Source organism: Tympanuchus pallidicinctus, unplaced genomic scaffold (genome assembly GCF_026119805.1).
Source record: "Tympanuchus pallidicinctus isolate F22 unplaced genomic scaffold, pur_lepc_1.0 scaffold5, whole genome shotgun sequence".
Taxonomy (NCBI): Eukaryota; Metazoa; Chordata; class Aves; order Galliformes; family Phasianidae; genus Tympanuchus; species Tympanuchus pallidicinctus.
Genome location: NW_026294769.1, coordinates 25,167,120 through 25,185,706, shown reverse-complemented (window position 1 = coordinate 25,185,706; position 18,587 = coordinate 25,167,120). Strand labels below are relative to the sequence as shown.

Here is an 18,587-nt window from a genome sequence, read left to right as displayed (position 1 = left end):
CAAGATTCTTAACAGTATTCCAGATGAAAGCCTCCCTTATACCTCAAAACAATAAAAAGCAGTACTTATCTTTGGAAAATAAAGCTGACCTGTGGGATGGAGTCGAGTTTTTCTTTTGTTTTGTTTAAATCCCTTACTGTAATAAGCACTAGCATCCTCACCTTTAAACAAAGAAAAACACACAGCGGTGCTTCCACTACATGGCCAAGTGTCCCCTGTGCACACACTAATCTGGAAAAAGCTATACCTAATGGAAAAATAGATCAATGCTGCTGTACATCTCATCCATCTCTAGTCCACTGAATTACTTTTTTCTTCCTCCCCATACTGTATGAGAGCTTTATCTATTCCAGAACTTTCCATCACTTAAGCTCATTTAAAAATATCTAGTCTCCTCATCTCTCTTTATGAGTCTCATTTCAAAGCTCTGCAACTGGCTGGTCTTTGAACTTGCAGTTTTTAAACATACAGCCAAGTCCCATTTGACTCTTTGAAAACTCCCACATTTTCTCTCTCACACAGACTCTCTTTCAAGTGGTGCTTGGCAGTCAAGCTGGACAACTGAAATACTGTCTTTATGGGAGTAACTGTCCCATTCTTTCTTGAAGAACTTCTTTGTTTTGGGGGGATGTGGCTAGCCATGCACCACAGGTACCTCCTACAGGAACTCTTGCAAGACTCTGGAGAGAAAAGGCTTGGCTTGGTAAGGATTCACAACTGTTGAGTGACAGAAATTCAGTTAAGGAACAGCCAATTATTTAAAGCTGTTAAGCTTTAAATGTTAAATGTTCTTTTGAAGAAAAAAAGCCAAGCCTCAGGATTCAGACAGGTACTACACATTTTGCAGATACTTAAATGGTGTAAGTAGGTTTACATAGGTAAATGGTTTAAGCAGGTAATGCTTTTCTGCTTGACAACTGAGAATCAGTTTATTCTATAGTTACTATGCCATATTCTTCTAACTTTTTCTTTAAGCCTACCTACCTATCCTACAGAAAATATCCTACAGAGGTCATCATATAATATTTTAAAACTTTTTGAAAATGCTGTCAAACCATTCTAGTGAATGTTTCATTAAATACTGCTGTAAGCTTACAGCAAATAATTACAGCTAAAACTGGTCAGCTTGGAAGTTAATACCCTACTGCACAGCTCTCCACTGATAGCTGGCAAGACCTGCAGCACCATCACAAACCATGCTCCAAGTTACAAGCAAACAAGGATCAGAGCAGAAGAATAATATAAGGCAACAAGACAACCTATCCACAAAATAAACCTTACCACAATCATTTTATAGTGAATATCCAATAATCCAATTAGGAAGGGTACAAAAATCTCGTAACAACTCTCGTCACCTTAGATTCAGTCACCTGAGAGCCTGAACAGTAATAAAATACTATCAAATTGCTCAAAGAAACTGATGCTTTCGGTGTCAAGCAAACCAAGTTAAGACAGAAAATGCTCACCTGCCAAAGTTCACACAAACACACCTTAAAAAAAAAAAAAAAAGCTGTGATAGCTGATAGGCAACTTAAATGGTCTACCATCAAGGAATAAAAATACACACAAATCCCAGTGCTGGTCTTGTATTTCACCATCAGGCCTCAAATGCATTAACATTTAATTTGTATAGAAATGAGGTGTGCTCTGGAGTACTAACAGAAGTACTGACATTCAAAATTACTGACTTTTACCACAGCCTTCTCTCTTTCCTCATTCTCATGCCTGGCAGAACAGCTTTCAAATTATATGAAAAATTGTAATGAAGATAATGCAGCTAAATAAATCTCACAAACATTCTGCTTTCCAAAACTGGTACGTATCCTCTCCTAGGAGTTATGCCTTCTAAATCTGTAAAGCACATATAGGAAAGGAAAACCCAGACTCTTGTAAGGAAATGATATTCCTCCTAACATCTCAGCTTTATTTCGTAAGCACTGAGGAACAAAATGCTTATTTAAACTTTTCAAAGTGCTGAGAATGTCCTAGAGTTTAAAACAAGTGTATGCCATGTTTCAGAAATTCCTTCCAACCACTGCAGCAGTTACATAAATACATACACAGTCACAATGACAAAAATCACATTATATATGAGATAACAGAACATGGCCTGCCATTAGATTGCTGCCTTCATAACCAAAATAGCTTCTTCAGACATTTAAAATGTTGAACACTGGAAATCAACAACTATAATCTTATCTTCATTTACTACATTGATCCTGTGCTTCCATCTGAAATGTATTAAGGACTCTTACTCTAAAGTCTCCTACCACTACGTTGCAAGGAATCTAGATTATTACCTCTCCTCAAGGTACTTTACTTGTTCCTACTTCTAGGAACCCAGCCTGAGACACCTTTACTCACACAAATACTTAGCAAATGTACTGTACTGAATTATTATTTTATGTCCTAGTGCTTCCATAAGGCTTGAAGAACGCTAACTTCAAATAATATTTTGTATGTGGAACAGCTAGAAGAAACAGAACATAATTCAGAACAGAAGTTACTCAAAGAGGGGGAGGCAAAAAAACAAACAGAAGTTTCATTCCTTTCCACTGCTCCATTTCAGCACTGAGCCAATCTCCGGTTTCCCTCAGATTCTGATATTCCTTTGTTTTCTGAAGCTGCCCTGAAATCCCCAGAACCGACCTATTCCCCTTAAGTTCATCAGCACTCACTGCACTATACCCTGTGGGTGATGCACACTGAATCTTCACGCTACCTGACCGTCTCACCAGAAGTTACTGGAAATACAGTTTTCCTTTAAGTACTCATCACGAGGAAAGCCAAAAGGATTAATCAATTACACATTCTGTACACAGTGGAATCTTACAGAAATCACCTGTGAATACCTAACAACTCACCCAGAATATGATGATAGCCACCAAACAGTCACTCCATCCAATGAAGCATGGATTTAACAAAAGGCTCTAAAACACTTATCAACTTCTCCATTACACTTGGTGTTACTTCAAGTCATAGACATGCAATAGCTTTTCAAGTAAATTATTACTAATTTATAATGTAAGCACAGTAGTTTCCTCTACTCTTATTTTCCATTGTATGCTAGGGTTTATAAAAGCCTTCACATTCAGTCTTACCTTAAGGGGAGCTGAAAAAAAGACACCAATGAACATCATCTCCTCTACAAAGTTTTTGGGCAACTTCAGCCACAACAGCAAAAACAAACACTTGCTGGAAACAGATCTAAACCAATCAAACTGTCAAATATCACCATCTAACCCTAAAAACACACACTACCCCTCAAATCCTTATCAGCTGTATTTCTAACTGCTCTTAAATGACAAATAAATCAGAAAGAAATACTCAGGTTTGGTCCTACTGGTTAGAACATTAAATGCTTCTTTTCACACATATTCATTTTGCTTGTGTATTAGTGAGATTTGTTAAAGTAACATAAATGATTTACTTGAGTTCGGAATAGCTGTACTGTAAAGCCGATTTAAGTTCTCTGTGTTTTCATGGAAATGCTAAAATTTCTTAAGTATTCTTGGAACTCAGAATAAAATTGCATCTCTGACTCATCCTATATTCCAGGCATCAAGTGGCTAAATGGTTTCCTATTCTGCCCCCACAAAAGCCCCCTCCAGAGTTATAGTGCATGAGCACACTAAAGCTCACATTTCAATTCAACGTGAATACTCAATTCCCACTAATCTTAATGGCACACTTCAAAATTCTTACAGAAGGCTGCACTTGCAATTCTCAGTGTTATTATTCTGGGAACTATGTTGCTGTTTTTGGTTTTTGTCCCCCCCCAAGTAACTGATTATGTTCTGTTTCTTCTGGCTGTTTCATATACAAAATATTATTTGGAGTTAGCATTCTTCAAACCTTATAGAAGTATTAGGGCATAAAATAAAAATTCAGTACAGTACATTTGCTAAGTATTTGTGTGAGTAAAGTTACTTACAAGAATGTCTATATAACACTGATGGGGCATGCATTAACAGCCCAGTAAATCCAGCCATTTCAGCTCTCAGTAGCTTTAAGCCATGAAGTCTACTACAGTGCTTACACTACTGTGCTGTTCCTCATGCGATCTCGGCATTTGCCAGCTAACATTATGTCCAAACACAGATGTATCATGAAAACTGTATTCTTTAAAAAAACAGGAAATCCAAGATTACAGGCCAATGGCAGTCAAATCATTATTAGAAGAAAAAAAAAAAAAAAAAAAAAAAAGGGCCTTTTTGATAGTTAGGAAAACTTGCCTCAGCTTTGAAAAAGAAGAGTGGTTCTTTCCCAAATATTATCTTGCAAGCAGTACTGCTCTTTTTCTTAGCCTTTGCTGTTAGCAAACCAAAGACTAACAGAAATTCTCCAAATCAGTAGGTCAGAATTTCATAAAGCTCTCCTTTCATTGAATAAATCAAGGAACAACATGCCAAGTTTTATCATGCTGATCTCGTGAGGGAGGTTTCAAATTAACAAACAAATAGTACTTGTTTCAAAGTATCATTAAGAGTTACTATAAATTCAAATAATTTTGATCAAACATATCGAGACTTAGTTGTATAAAACAACATGCAAAAGAAAAATCCTCTTCAAGCTTTCCTTTCTCAAATCCACTGACAAGACAACTTTGAATAAAACTTGCCATACGATCACTTTCAATTAATATAAGGCAAGGTTTATAGGGAGAGAGAATATCTTACAAGACATAGCTGGAACAAACAGACAAGCTCTTCAATCCTGTCTTCAGTTCTGAAACAGAAGCAGCAAATTCCAACCCAAGCTCAGGCCAGGAACAATTTTTTTTGAGCTTAACTTGGTTAAATTGTCAAAGTGCTTAATTTTTAAGAGAAAAGGATGGTTGGTCCTGTGGAGCAAAAGGGGAGGTAAGCAAGAGGAGATAAAGTTACCTATCCACAGGTGGCAATTGTCCCTCCCTCCCACCCCAAACTTACTTAGCTGCACTGAAATATGTGGAAAACTATAGTTAAAAAAATATATAGTAATAACTGGGTATCATTTCTGATATTCAAAAGAAATCAGAAACATCCTAGGTTCTTCCTTTTATGGTATTTCTTACAGCTCCTCTTAGGATCACCTCTACCACCAGTAAGAATTCAGCACGCTAAGATACTGCCAAATGGAAAACAAAAATACTAAAAGTAGTGCTGCAGGACTTCCCTCTTAACATTTAGATTGAGATTTACTCACTTGCTATATGCCACACTTCATCTTCAACATTATTAAAAGCAAACACATTATAATTTTCAGTGTAAAAGCTCTATTAAACCTGCAGTGACAGTGTGCTAAGTGCTTTGCATTATATACTTAAGGTCAGGAATATGAGATATACAGACTCCAAAAGCTTACGTTGATATTTTCTAATTGCAGTAGGTGAACAGTGTAATAGGATTTGACTTCTTCCGATACTAGCCTCACACGAAAACCTGTTTCACTAAACATCATAAATTCTTCTCCTCTCGTTGGCCAGTACTGTGCACATTTCACCTATGTGGAAAAAGAAAAAAAGAAAAAAAAATCTAGTTAAATACCCTAGCACCCTGGGCTTTGTGCTACCAAATTCTGAGACCTTTAAATACAGTATAGTAAGGTACACATTACCTGCTCCTAGTTTGAGGAATTCTCAGATCCTGTTAAGTTTACACTCAAGTGACTGCAACAGTTTCAACTGGTGCTAGGCATTCCAGCTGCAGCTGTTCACTCTCTCCTTCATGACAGTTCCAGTGCGTCTTGAGACCTTCACCCTTCACCCTTTCCCCAGCTTTCCACCTAGTTCTCTTACAGAGATCTTTACTCATCTATTTCAACACTTCTTCCCTGCATTTCTGACATGGACATCTGCACATTTACAGAAGTGATGCAACACATTGTGCCTATTTCCCTAAGCCTCGCTGAAAATTGGAAGATTTAGTGAAACAAGAACAAATTAGCAATGCAGAACTTCCTCATCCTTTACTCCTCTTGCTTTGCACTCAAACTCACTGTAGGTAAAGAAATGACTTCATCCATGGACTAAGCAAAAAAATTTCACTAACAAATACACCGTAGGGAAAGAAAAAAAAATTTTCCACAAAATGACATGCATTTATCATTCAAATCCACAGTGATTTCAGGCACATTAGTAGAAAAAACCTACACAATAACAGAAGATTGATATACTTTTTGTGTACCACCAATTGTAAGTAATCCAAAATAATCAGACCACTTTGACAGCTGGTGGAGGCAGCCTGGCCTGTTATGAACAGTTCCTAACACTGCACAAAAACACACTGCTCTGAAACAATCTACAGCTTTAATTCAAATGCATCTTCCCACTTGGGTGTTTTTGTTTTTGTTTTTTTAATTCCTAAAATTTTTATTTTTATTTTTTTTAACCTATATTGCTTCTACTTCATCTTAGTTCTGTCTCTATGCACTCCTTTTTCATCATGCTACTTTCACCTTTCTGGATGTACACTAGATGTTGGTTTTAGTGAAATCAGTTTTACCTTAGCTCCATCACTTTGTTTAATGGTACAGTATATACATATTACACTGTGCAGCAATGAAAAAGTGTTGATTCTTTAAACATATCAATCTGTATGTTCAGCAATATTAGAACTACATGGTTCACTTTACAGCTTAAGCAAAATGTCTGATGTTACTCACCGAGTCTTTTTCAACAATTCTGTTCAGCATAACAACTGCTTTGGTTTTTTGTTGCCATACCATTAGCCAAAAATGACAACACGTATTAGGTAGTGGACCCTGTGTGGCAAAAAGAAAAATGAATAGGAAAATGCATAAGCAATGTCTGAACATGACTAATGTGCTACTGTGTGAAACCAAACAAAGCCTTTGTCCAAAAAGTTTAACCAAGCTATTAACAAAATGATAGAGAAGACAGGAAAGAAAGCAACCACACTGCACAAATCACTCAAGCACTTAAACTTTAATCAAAGCAATAAAAACTCAGGGAATGGATGCTTTAGTTACAGCATCAACACTACTGTGCAGTTAGAAGAAAAGTTACTGCAGGCATACTGAAAAGAAACAAGAAGAATTAAGTGGTATTGTTTTATACTTTCACACTTATAAAAAGTATAAAAATTATGTATACCCATAATTTTATTTAACCTCATCTTCTGTTTTACACTTGCTATGCTTACTTACATACATATAAGCATAGAGAACAGGAGATACTGTCAGAGCTATGAAGTATAACACACACTTCTGAAAGTTTATATTTAATAGTATAAAACCATTATTACCTGAAGAGCAGGAAATATCTACAAAGCTTTAGAGACAGTCTATTATATACACTTAAACATTCCCCTTTATCTTTTTATTAAAATGTGTGTTCACAACTGGATCAAACAGGCTGTTAGCATGAGATACGTAATACAGAGTGATGAGGAATCATCCAAACGTAAATTACCATTGTACAAATCCACTTCCCCCACACCTGCATTCCCTGTAGTACCTGCTGATTGGTGACTGATTGATGACTTACCTGTGTTAAGATATAGCATCTCTGAGCTTCTTCTATGACCACTAGGCTGGCATTGATATAATCATTCTCTGTGTTCTGCAGTTTTACTCGACTGTGATCATCTAAAATTAAAGGAAACTTAAGAATGAACAACGCCTTTACTTTCACCAATACTCTGCAGCAGAAGAGGTTAGGCCTACGAAGCAACCATTAAAGAATTTATTTTCCATCTAAGCAAATGGCCAGCTACATGAAAGCAGCTCCTCATGCAACATTGATAACAATGGCTGACTCATTTTGCCCTCAGCATTCCATCACAGGTTAGTAACTGGAATACCACTTCTCCTCTAAAAAACATCCAATTCCCCACACCAACAAAAGCTGCTCATGCCCATCCTTCAACAATTTTATTTCCTTAATATAACAGCATTGACAACCCACAATAGGCTACGTTCCACTGCATGGTTTGCCTTAAGTTTGGAATTCCAAGGTCTTCAGTGAACTACAACTCCACAGGCCAAGGCAGAATCATAAACTGACATGGCTAAAAAATTACCTACTTAGAATCATTCAAATCAAGCTTTGCTGAACTTAATTTTCCTTGTAATTTAACACAATGCAAATTAGAAGCACTAAGGAAGTAGCACATAAATGATGTCCCTATTAAACAAATCTTCCAATTAAACAAGCCTAATTTTATTACATGCTTTCTACCTTTCCCACGATTTTGCAAGCAGGGCAGAAGATTTGCTACTCATTGCAGATGGAAGCAGTCAAAGGATTGCTTTTAAAATACTAACATTAACTTGACAAAGATTATCAGACTGTCATATGACAATGCTGCATAATGAAAAGTCACTGTGACTGTATGTGTGTAGGACTTTCCAGTACTTCCTAACTGCCTTCTACCAGGCACTTAAGTAATCAGACTCATCCACAGCAAATAATCCTTCGTCAGCCATTTATCAGACTCCGTTAAATAAACAGCAACTTTTGTCTGAAATCCATACACAACTGCATATCACAAACTGAGCTCTGACTGTGAACCCCCTGAAGCTCTATCACCGATAGATTGTTTGTAAGAACTAAGGAACAATAACAAAGCTACTTGAGTGCATTTCAGGAAGCCATTCTGTAAAGCAACAGACAGAGCCAGCAGTGAGTCAGGGTGCGATGCCAGTTTCTCACTGACACTGACCACAAAACTTGGAGCTGTCGCAGCTGCTGCCAAAGCACATCAGTCCTCTGTTCCCTTTCCCATACCGTCACCAAAAGCTTAAGTTCCTTTTGACATCTATCTTACAAAATTAACAAAACCCATGACCTTCGTGCAAGCAACCACTGATTATCACCCTCGGGAGAGCTATGCTGTCCCTATGTCACTGCCAGCCTATACAGCACAAGGCTTATCTAAGAAGAAATCCATGAACGTGACCCTGACTGGGCAAACAGCTTATATGAGAATCAGAACAAAGTTGATGAACTGGCTCCTTGTTCTGTGGGCTGCTTGTATTATTTTACAAATACTTTCCACAGTTTTGGAAACCTAGGAAAAATGTATTTACTTTGCCTTGATCTGCTTTTATGCTCTTCCTCAGCTCTCTGCTACTGGCAGCTGCCAGAAGCTACCAGGATGTACAGGGATCCTTTACGAGACTGTAATGACTGTTCTTACATCACATATTTCTCAGCCTCTTAAATATATGATCACCTTACCAGATTCACATAAGAAAGTGAACAGTGAAATTCTTCATTTTCTCCCCCAGAGGACAAAGGTTTGAGGTTGTCTAGCTTCTAGCTTTTTTGTGTACAACACAGAAGTATGCTGTAAAGCTATTTTTAATATAAAAGAATGAGAAAGCTACCAGGTCGTCTGTTTTCATTAGCATTCCAGATGTGAGACAGCACCATCTTGACTCTCAGGAGTCTTATAACAATTCGTATGCCCGTATGAAGGAAAAAAAAAACAACAGTCAAGACAGAAGACTTAAGATGTGTTTTAAGGTAAAAATGCGCCCTTGCATTATTTTATCTGGAAATTCAAGTGTTACTTTTTCCTTTCATATATCACTTTATCTGAAATGTTTCTACTGGAGAGAAACCAAGACCTTTGTAAATATTACATGTCATCTGCCAACAGGAAAAACTTAAGATCTTGTTATAGTAAATCACACATACCGGTACTAGTGTTCTCGGAAAGGTGACGTAAGCAGGCACTGTTAACAGTTTAATCACCCAGCAGCAGCTGCTGCTCTGCTGCCAGCAGGAGATAACTGCCTGGGCCCTAACCAGACTTGGTACTGTAGCACTTGCACACATTTTCAGCTTTATTTTTAAGCCTCTTCTATGTTCTGCCCTGTTAACATTACAAAGAAAGTTTGGAAATAACTCCTAACAGTTAATTCTCCCTCCTCCTGCCCGACCAAAACAGAGGCAAACCTCCAAATACAGTGGCATACCCAGGGGACAAAGAAAGCCACGAGCAAATATTGATTTCCCTTTCAGGGGAATGGGTTCCTAAAGGACACAATGACCTAGAAACCTCATTCAAGTTCTGGCTTGCTTGGCTGAATTAAATGAAGCGAGCCAACCTTCAACAGCAAGTTAGCTGTAACATTTTTCTCATATGTAAATCATTTCCAGTTACACAGGACTTCAGATTTATACGAACGATAAACATATCTTAAATCTAATCTAAAAGATCTATCTTAAACACTGCCAAGCTCACAACAGCTAAAATACAGCACTCATTTTCTGAAGTGTTAATTTCCCTATTTTGACAAATTACACAGCTGAAAAGGAAGTGGCAACCTTAAGAACACTTCTCATTCTGGCTCCCGCACTAAGAACACTGCTCCTACAGCCACCTTGTCTGAGATAAGCTCTTATTACCCACTTCTGGCAAAACCCTTTCCCTCCACTATTACCTACAACGCTCCCTGCATCTCACACAAGGCCGAGATTTTACACTGCACATTGCCCACCCCTGCAAAAAAGGAAAGTGAAGTATCCAGTTAAAAAGAGATAGGAACGTTTGGCAGTTCACATGACATAGACCTTACAGTTGACTAACGAAAGGTTTTATTCAGAAAAATCAATTGCACTTCTAAACATGAAACCGCTGCATAACCTAAAAAACATCTTCCATCCAAGAGAAGTCTGCTTGCCAAATATGGTGCTATAACAGGGAAGGGCGACATGCTACTTAGTGGATTAAAGAAAGTCACAAATAAAACATGCAGCGCTAAGCCGTCCCAGTGACCATGTGTGACGCTTCACCCCCTGCCAGTAAATCCCCTTCATTTCACTAATCTAAATCTGGTCTACCTGAGCTGCTGCATTACCCAAATCACAGCCCTCCATCACCGGATGTACGCTCACAACTTTCAGACAAATGGTTTCAGAGGGAGCCTAAGGCAAAGGAAAGGCAAAGCAGCTTTCCTCACCTTGCCAATGGTTGCATGCAGCACATGCCACCATGATACGTCAGCAAAGGCTTAGCTTGTAACTGGAATGTATTCATACTGAAACAGGCAGGTCGCTCTGAAAATAATGCTGTATGTATTTCCATGGAAACTACAGCAGATACAAAGAGCTCTGTAACACTATCTGATGGAGCTATAAAACACTGTTTATCAACAGTCACCACCATTAGCTGTGTATTTTCACCAGCCACAAACAAGAGCTTGCATGCAGCGCTCACACAAATCTGCACCAGCAACAACATGGTTTAAATGCTGGCTAGCTCTGAAGCGCTCAGACTATGATCTTTGACAGTCCCTTCCTAATGAACTCTCCTGTTCTAAACTCTAGGTCAGTACGTGCCAGAACGACTCCCCTCTTCCCCAAACCTTAAGAAAGAAATATCTCCAAAAGCAACACACACTGTTTATTTATAACATGCTTCTGGTAACAACATGTCCTATAGAATCATTAGATAATCATACAAAAAAAACCCCACCACATTAATTTCAGCTTCTAAGATGGACAGCAAGAAGTGCAGTAGACTTATTTTGGACAGAACCTCCAGGCATGAACTTGAAACAAAGGACAAAAAGGGAACATTCTGCCATAATAAATAATCAGTGCTAAGTGCAAAACCATCCACATCAGCTCCAACTCGGTTCCTCATAAAGAACAGTACTCTTCACATTCCTCTCTCCCTGGCATATGTTCTACGACGACTATAAGCCTACAGTTGAAAGATCCAACACAAAGTCTACTAGCTGCCTCCTGAAGAAAACAAAGAGAAATCACTACCTTTTAAGATTCTCCAACAGCAACATGATCTATTTGGTGAAAATGTTCAGATGACCTAAGAAAATACGCTACACGCCATGTCATAAATAAGAGCTAAAGAGAAAACTAACTTGTGCCATCTCTCACAAGAAGGAGAAAAAGAAATCCTGAAGAAATCCTGAAAATTTTACCTGAGGGGGGATTCCCTTTCTGCCTCTAAACCTGGGAATGAAGTAGGAAGATCTCTAAAGGTCTTTACAGTCAACCTAAAACACTGGACTACTTTGATATGAGCTAAAGATAAGATTTAGAAGCAAAGTATTAAGTCTTAGAGTTTCAATAAAGGTATCAATAAAGAATAATAGCCCCGTAGTTTATTTTCCTCTGAATAATGTTTTCTGAGAAACAGTTTCATCTGTCAGGAAATGACTGACTGTCAAACCAAACCTATTTCAGATTAACTTCCTGTTTCAATACTGCCACACTGCTGAGATATTCCTCTCCCCATTCTAGACCCATACCAGACTGCATGACTACTGTTTTTTTGGCTAGGCAATTACTCTTGAGGGCATTTCTCCAACTAATTTTTATTTATTTATTTTTTTAATACACACTGTAGCTCCTTAGCAAGGAAAATGACACTAATGAAAATACTTCTGAAACAGGAGACAATGTAAGATTCACTCAATTGTAATGGGCAGACAATCAGCCTCATACAGCCAACTGCAACCATCTTTTACCTAGAAATGTACATGATATACAACCAGTTTTAATGTGCATGCTCTGTGTACTATAGTTGAAGTGGGGCAAACCAACCCAAAGCATCTTTTCCGCAATGCAGAACAATCCCTGCATTTCCTCTTACAGACACGCCACCTGACATTTTAGACTGGCTTGTTTGCTGTATAGACAGACAAATCATTTTCTCTTGGCTACGGAGAAATACAATATTTTTATTAAATTACATCACATGTTTTGTAATATATTTAATTAGCATAGGAATAACTGCTATTTCCGAAGACCACCAGGTACCAGAAGTCCAGTTTCTGCCCCAACTGCTTTGAAGTTTTTGATACTAAAACATTAGAATGTCATTTATCATCTATTCTCTTCCAGGTCTCCTCCTACTTCCCACCACTGTCAAAGGAACAGTTATGACTCGTATTTGAAAACATACACATAAAATGCAACAGTAATCAGATAAAAGACTGTTTTGCTCTGTTCTCATAGAGCCTCGCTACTGGCACCCAGTTCTGTGGGCATATCTTGGCAGTTCAGTTCAAACCTCCTTTCTTTCAGGCACGCTAAAAACTGAGACATGCTTCCTAAGGCTCACTGTTAAACTTCATGTCAACTAGCATGTCACTATAGTCCTCCTGAACCCAGTACTACTTCAGAACTAGACTTATTCAACTGTCTATCTGCTGTTATATTGGACCCATTGTTTACTACAGTTGTATCACTTCCTTCTGGATAATGGAGCATTTCAGGGCAGAAGTGTCCACTATTGTGAAACATATATCATGACTAAGGAAAATTTTGGAAAACAAAACAAAACAAACAAAAAACACCCAACCACCAACTCACATCCTTACAGGAGATGACTACAAGCCAACCATCTAAGATATTATTGCAGGTATTCCAGATGCTACTGAAATAACAGAAGTTTTCCTTATTTTAAAAATGCAGAAAAAAAAACATACTTTAAAACTATGCCGCTCTTCTCTCTGCAGTTGTTACAAATTAACTGAATGCGAGATGTGAGAAAGGACAAAAAAAAGTGAGCACAACTTCTATTACAAAAGCTGCAGATGACAGACACAGGAATAGACTTTGGGTCTCAGGGGTTCAAAACCAATTTCCTGCCTTCTCAAAATCTGTCTCAATTTAGGTATGAAACAGAAAGTGAATGAAATGCGACCTGCTTTATCACAGGTAAGAAGCCAACGCCGTGCTCTAACAGGACAGTTAGCCTGAGACATGAGGTCTCACACTGACCAACACAGGTTAACTAAGGTCTACCAGGGCACTCAGGTCCTGAGCACATTCTGCTGGACACACAGGAGCCAGTAAGCCTCAACTAACCTGAGGTATCGTCTTCAGAGCTGCACATTTCTCAGATAGGATGGTGATGGGAAATGCCATACAGACACAGCAAGGAGGGTCTGTGCTGAACTCTCATTTCACGATGGCACAGTATTTAGACTCAGCATTAAGCCAGAGTGGACCCATTTGACAGGAATACACCATACAAGTAAGCCTTCTGGCAACTGCCTAACAATCAGCATGAGCACTGCTATCTGAACAGCATGACTCACTCCGAGACTCTGTGCATAGTTTTGAGAAGTGCTATACACATGCTGTTACCACAGCTTTCAACTGGAAACAAGGACTTCAGCACTTCTCCAAAATATACAATAGGTACTCACGTCAAGCACTCAAACAAAAAGCCCTAATGAATCAACTACTCTTCAAAAATTCTAGATCCAAGAACAATGGGATTATGAGAGATTTTGCTGCTCTGGGAAACATAGTACAAAAAGACACGCAAACATTGAAGTTTTCTATAAAATACTGAAGTTGAAAGAGGTTAAATCTGTTTTCATTTTTTCCCCTAGTCCTTCTGAAGGTGATATAAGTAGCTTTCTCTAGCTATAATTATCTATCACTCATTTTTTGCTCATGTGTATTTTCATAAGGATACTGGATTAAAGTTTCTGAAGAAAACACTGTTGAAAAAGATATTTCACATGCTTCGGCAGCAAATAAACTGGAAAATGTACTGCTGTAAATACTGAAAAGATACTTACATGGACTAACATCTCTGTATCTGTTTCGATTTCTGTTTTCTGGGTATTTTGCAACTCTATGAGGGTAGTCACTGGATTTATGCCGAATTTCCTTTAAAAGACAAAAATACAGTTTATTTCTAGCCACCAAGCACATTAAGGCTGATATTCTATACAACCTATCACAAGGCTTTCAAGCTCAGTTATTTAACTGCAGTTATTAATACCATTATTGACTTTTAAACCAACTTTTACTACAGCTAATGCTACTTTCACCCAGAAAACACATGCCATTCTTAGCCATACTGCTGTCATTTAGATCTTTTTACACTTGGTCAACGTATGCACAATTTGGTAAGTAACTGACACAGCAGAAACAAAAGGGGGGGGAAGGGAAGGTAATTCTCATGCTTACTGTTGAACTGAGATTTGCAAGCTATTTCCCAGAAAAAGTACAAGTCTGAACTAAGAGTACAGCTGGCAATGTAAGCACCACAAAGAAAACTGAACTAGTTAGCTGCAGCCATAACATCATTAGTAGCCACAAAATTATTACAGGTCTTTCAACAGTTCATCTTGAACAGCCATCATTAAACATGAGCCTGTAAGAGAGAACATCTCTACTCTCAAATGTGAGCTTGTATCAATACAGAAATCACAGCCAGCTTCTACTCAGGCATTAACACAAACCCTTTGATAATCTGCATTTGGAAGATATTTAAACACACTCATTTACACATCATTTTAAAGAAGTAATACTGCTTACGTATTGTAAATGGGGAAGGTGTTTCTGTTTGTTTCTAAAGCTTCTTGACTCTAATGAGAATGTCTTTTTCCACAACTTCACCTTCAAACTAAGAAGCAGATTTGTAAGTGTGAAAACACAGAAACACAGACAGTGTGCTACTGACAAACAGCCTCTTACGGACTGACTGGTGTCTTTATATCCCTGTACTCAGCTGACACGCAGTGATATGAAATTAAAAATATTTTGGTGGGGGTTTTTTTCAGATTAAATTCCTATAGGAGTTCTCTGTCCTCCAGCTTAAACAATCATCTTTGCAAGCTTATTAATCAGTCGAGATACTCTCATACCAGGAACACAATGAAACAGGACTTTGGAAATCTAACAGATGTAAAGAAGCTTCATTTTTTTAATGTCTGCCTTATGTTGTGACTTACGTGCAATGATAACCTGAGAAAAACAACAGCTACAATATGGAGCAGCAAGTGTCCAACCATCAGTGCTCTACGTACCTCCACATAAATCACTCAATCTGTTACACAACCAGATTTTGATTTTGGTACAGAACAATGGAACTTGTATTCTCTTCTAGCTTAAATGCCTTACAGGCTTTTGGAGTACCTCCATGCTCAACAATTAAACGACAAGCATTCACAGCCAAATTCCCTCAAATGTAGGTTCTTTTTTATTATCATCATCATCATCCTATAACGGGAAGTATTTTGTTTTAAAAAGCACAGGCATTTTCTGCGCTCAGAAATAGACTTATAATTTCATAAATATTCCAAGCTTCTACCACAAGCCTAGGAAGATTCTTGGAACTGAAGGACAAAGGTTTCGGCAAGAGGAATTAAGAAAACCCTAATATTCAGCTGGGTTTTTTCTTCAGGAAACATATGCCTCTCACAGCAAGCGTGTGTCCTATACAACGCAGTCATAGCTAAATACCTTCCTAAATAAGAAGTCAGTATACTGGAATGGGTCCAGAGGACGGCCATGAAGACGCTCAGAGGGCTGGAATACCTCTCCTATGGAGAAAGGCTGAGGGAGTTGTGCTTGTTCAGCCTGGAGAAGGCTCCAGGGAGACCTCACTGAGGCCTTCCACTATTTAAAGGGATATCATAAACAGCAGGGGACCAACTTACTATATGGCCTGATAGTAACAGGACACAGAGGAATGGCTTTAAAATAAAAGATGAGAGTTAGGTTACATGTTATGAGGAAGCTCTCGGCTCAGAGAGCAGTGAGGTGCTGGCACAGCTGCCCTGAGAAGCTGTGGTGCCCCATCCCTGGAGGCGCTCAAGGCCAGGTTGGATGGGCCCTGGGCAGCTGAGCTGCTGGGGGGCAGCCCTGCCCACAGCACAGGGTGGGGTGGGTGGGTTTCGAGCTTCCTTTCAATTCAAACCACTCCGTGATTCTGTGATAATTTAACTGGGGAGAAAAATCCTGCTTGAGTTCAGGAAACTGAACTTCGCTTCGCACTACTTCTCCTCATTTGGAAGAGCAACGTAGCACGCGCCCTAGCTGGAGTACTGTCTATAAGCACCTTACAGGCGCTGCCCACAGCGAGAGACCCGGACCGCCTCAGCCCGGGGGAGACCGGCTGTAACACACAGCTGGGCCGGGGCAGCCCGCCCGCCTCAGCCCAAGCCCCGCTCCTCAGCCGCCGCACATGCGCAGGCGCTGCTCGCACGCACGCTGCCGGCCGGCGCGCAGGCGCAGCGGCTACGGCCCCACGGCGACGCTTGCGTGCTGCCCCATTCGCACCCCTCCCCGCAAGGGAAGGGAAAAGGAAAAGCCAAGCGAGGCCCGGGAGCATGCGCGCCGCCCGCCCGCAGTTTCGCTGCGCGTGCCGGAGAGCGACTCGCGCCCCTACAACTTCCGCTCCGCCGAGCCTCCGCATAACGGCGACGGGCGCCGGCGGACCGCGGCCCTCTCCCCGTCGGGCGATCGAACCCCTTCTCCGCTCACCAGATAGCGCGCCTGCCACTCGTTCGTGGCGTCGATCTCTTGGAACTCCCGCTCGATGACGGCGGACATGGCGGCGGCCAGAGCAGCAGAACCGCCGCCAGCCCAGCTCCCGCGCGCTGCCCGCCCTGCCGCCGCCGCGCGCGCACATACGCTCGCGGCGGCTCCCGCGACGGCCGGGCGCATGCGTAGCCCCGCCCCCCGGCGAGGGCGGCCTAGGCCACGCCCACGGGGAGCGGAAGGAGGAGTGAGCACCTGGGAGATGGGGCGCCGCCCGCAGGTGGCCGCGAGGCCTGGCAGCGCCGCGAGAAGAGGCGGGCTGGCGGCGGCGATTTTTTATGACGTCACCGTGGAAGTCGGCTGTGAGCGAAGATCGAAGCGGGGCCTCAGCGGCCCCTCAACTCCGCCGCCCCCTGGCGGTTACCCCGGCGTCGTTGATAGCCACGGCCCTTACGTGTTAGCCGCGCTCCCCTTCTATGTTAGCCCCGCCCCGCTCCGCCGCCGGCTTACAGCGCGGCCTGAAGAGACTCCCGGAATCAGTGCGGCCGGGGCGTGGGCGGGTTGGGGCTGTGCTGCCTTCAGCGGCGTGCGGGGAGGCGGGCACGCGGGCTACTGCGCACGGAACGCAGCTACTACTGCGAAGTAGTCTCCTGGCTTCGCCATCCCAGTGAGGAGTTGTAGGTGTCCCTATTGCTTGTTGGACCAGGTGACCTTTAAAGGTCCCTTTTGACTCAGACAATTCTGTAACTATGATTCTGACTTTGAAACGTATTTAGGAAACCTCTCCTGCGTCTTGAGGGCGACGCTGGGAGGCTCTCTGGTCAGCCTGTGGGATCATTTGTGCAGTAAGCAACTCATTATGTTTCTGATTAAGGAATACAAAGATGAACCTGCCCATCCTGAATGTAATGATTATTTTAAAGAAAGAAGTTTCTTTGAATTCATGTTGCAGCAAACAAAAGGTGTTTGTCACCACATAAAAGTGTGATCTTCCAGAGGCTGGGTGTAGAGAAATAAGTTGGTAGGTAGAAAGCAGCCGCCAAGTAGCACGTTTTAATAAAGAAGCAAAAACACACAATGCCCTCACTGATCTACATCTTCAGTACACTTGCTCTCTGGATATGAACTTTTGATATGAAACTGCTCTGTGTTTGCAGTACTTGTTCTTAAAGCAAAATATCTCTTTTCTCCACTCACTGGAGCTGACTCCGCCCAGACATCACAGAATATCTCAAAGTGGAAGGGATAAGGATCATCAAGTCCAACTCCCAGCTCCACACAGCACCACCCAAAAATCAGACCACGTATGTGAGAACATGGTCTAGATGCTTCTTGAATTTTGGCGCTCAGAGCCATGCCCTGTGCAGCCCGTTCCATG

The 18,587-nt window shown here is 40.7% G+C and overlaps 1 protein-coding gene across 3 annotated transcripts in view; it reads right to left on the bottom strand.

Moving 5' to 3' along the window:
• Positions 1–17,391, bottom strand: part of PTPN2 (protein tyrosine phosphatase non-receptor type 2) — a 33,943-nt gene extending 16,552 nt beyond the window's left edge. For 2 of the 3 annotated variants that reach the window (XM_052704078.1, XM_052704077.1), the window contains exons 1-5: positions 17,213–17,390; positions 14,518–14,608; positions 7,490–7,590; positions 6,646–6,744; positions 5,347–5,484 (exon numbers count right to left, since the gene is read on the bottom strand). In XM_052704078.1, coding sequence (XP_052560038.1) covers positions 5,347–5,484; positions 6,646–6,744; positions 7,490–7,590; positions 14,518–14,608; positions 17,213–17,281 — 498 coding nt within the window. In that variant the 5' untranslated portion in view covers positions 17,282–17,390. Of the gene's footprint in view, positions 1–5,346; positions 5,485–6,645; positions 6,745–7,489; positions 7,591–14,517; positions 14,609–17,212 lie in introns of all 3 variants that reach the window. The other variant, XM_052704079.1, reaches the window with a different exon arrangement.
• Between the last annotated feature and the right edge of the window lie 1,196 nt (positions 17,392–18,587).